This window comes from Nannospalax galili, unplaced genomic scaffold, assembly GCF_000622305.1.
Source record: "Nannospalax galili isolate Female #2095 unplaced genomic scaffold, S.galili_v1.0 scaffold933, whole genome shotgun sequence".
Taxonomy (NCBI): Eukaryota; Metazoa; Chordata; class Mammalia; order Rodentia; family Spalacidae; genus Nannospalax; species Nannospalax galili.
In genome coordinates, this window is record NW_008333281.1 from 1,705,461 (window position 1) to 1,707,611 (window position 2,151).

A 2,151-nucleotide genomic window follows, 5' to 3' on the forward strand; every position below is an offset into this window, starting at 1 on the left:
TGAGTTCAAGGCCAGCCTGGTCTGCATAGTGAGTTCAGGACAGCTGGGGCTATAGGGAGACCCTGTCTCAAAAAGACCAAAAAAACAAAAACAAAAAAAACTGGCTTAATGTGGTCACGCAGGCCTTTAGTCCCAGCACTCAAGGCAGAGGCAGGCGGACCTCTCTTGAGTTCCATGCCAACCTGGTCTTCATAAGGAGATCCAGGCCAGCCTGATCTGTAAAAGGAATTCCAGGCCAGCCAGGGCTAACCAACCAACAAAACCTGAAGTAGCCACAAAGCAGTTGATGCAAAGTGAGGAGGGTGGAGCAGACGGAGCATTGGTGGCGTCCTGTGAGTCCTGTGACCTGCTGCCACTGCAGCTTGCCCTTCGGCTCTTCAGGAATGATGGTGTTGTCTAAGGACCCAGCTCTTCAGAAAGGCTATTGTAGCATAAGTGCCTTACGGAGCCTTTTAGAAGAGGGGCAGTTAGGCTAGGCTTTGTCTTGGAAAGCACGCTGTAAATTAGTCCTGCCTGCCTGTTGCCCCCAGAGAGGAAAGAGATGGCATAGGACATGGACCTTTCCTTGGGTCTAGCCCAAAGCATTCAGTCTGGGTATAGTGTTTGACATTCTAAAGCAGTCTTTCTATTTAGGATTGATTTCTGACTTTATACTGAGAGGGATACCTGTGCTTTGAAGAGTGCTTAGAAACCCGAGCTGTCCCTGCTCTGTACCCTTCTGCTGAGACTCTCAGAGGACTGTTTCAATTTAACCAGGTATCTTACACATCTTGGTTTTTGGATGCCTTCAACTATGCCATCCTGAAGAAGGTTGATGTGCTCAACCTCAGCATCGGTGGCCCCGACTTCATGGATCATCCATTTGTTGACAAGGTTGGTCGAGTCACCACATGGGGTCGTATGCTGGGTGGTGGCTTCTTCTGGTTTGCATCATTTCTACTGAGGTAGTGACAGCTTTGAGAGAACAGATGGTTAATGACATGACCTTTAGTGACTTGCATGTCAGAAACCCAGTGGGTTAGAGGTCTGGGAAGAGGCGTTTGTAAGGAGCGCCTCCCTGGGGTCCCTGACGCCTTTATGCCTAAGCCTGTACTCTGTGTTTTCCTGAGCTTGGTCTTTGTGTGTGCCCAGCCTTGTGTTCAGAGGACTGTCTGAAAACACTTGTAACACATATCCATCCTGCTGGGGCCGGTGCCACCTCAGAGGGGCTCTCCTCTGTTGGGACTACTTGTAGATGCTACAGGGTTTTGGGAACACTGGCTTGATTATTATGTTCATTGGTACTTGTTCATTAACTCAGTGCTTGCTGCTTTTGTAGGTGTGGGAATTAACAGCTAACAACGTAATCATGGTATCTGCTATTGGCAATGATGGACCTCTTTATGGGTAAGCAACCCCAACAGGGTGGTCTGAGAGATGCTTGTTCCCCAGGATAAGGAAACAGTTATCTTCCATCTGTGTGTCTGTGTGTGCATCCTTGTTCACATCTTTCCAAGCTTGGTGTTATGTTTTAGAAAATGGAGTGTGTGATGAACCCTCAAGTCCTCAATTGTCAGTTGAAGCTAGACTTCTTTCTTGTTAACGTTTTTAAATTTGCTGTAATTCAGAGACCTGCCATTTTTATTCTAACTCCCCCCAGCCCCCACCCACCCCCCAAAAAAGAACTAGGATGGATCTGGGGAGATGGGAGATGACTCGGTTGGTAAAATGCTTATTACCATGCAAGTGTGGGGACCTGAGCACCCAGTTTCAAAGAGCCACATGTGGCAGTGTGTACCTGTGACCTCAGCTCCCGGCATAGGAGTGTAGACAGTAGATCCTTGGGGTTTGCTTGCCAGCTAGTCTAACGAACTGAAGTGCTCCAGGTTCAGGGAGAGACTGTCTCAGAAAATATGGTGAAGTTTCAAGGGATCTGACACCCTCTTCTGGCCTCCACGGGCACTGCATGACACAGGCACACCAACCTACATGCAAGCAATACACTCATACACATAAAATAAAAATAATAGCTGGGCGTGGTGGCGCACGCCTTTAGTCCCAGCACTTGGGAGGTAGAGGCAGGTGGATCTCAGTGAGTTCAAGGCCAGCCTGGTCTACATAGTGAGTTCCAGGACAGCTGGGGCTACAGGGAGACCCTGTCTCAAAAAGACC

The 2,151-nt window shown here is 48.7% G+C and overlaps 1 protein-coding gene across 4 annotated transcripts in view; it reads left to right on the forward strand.

The window, feature by feature from the left end:
* Mbtps1 (membrane bound transcription factor peptidase, site 1) overlaps positions 1-2,151 on the forward strand; it is a 57,156-nt gene that overhangs the window by 23,816 nt on the left and 31,189 nt on the right. For all 4 annotated transcript variants that reach the window (XM_029561035.1, XM_029561033.1, XM_029561032.1 and 1 more), the window contains 2 exons: positions 757-873; positions 1,319-1,386. In XM_029561035.1, coding sequence (XP_029416895.1) covers positions 757-873; positions 1,319-1,386 — 185 coding nt within the window. The remainder of the gene's footprint in view (positions 1-756; positions 874-1,318; positions 1,387-2,151) is intronic.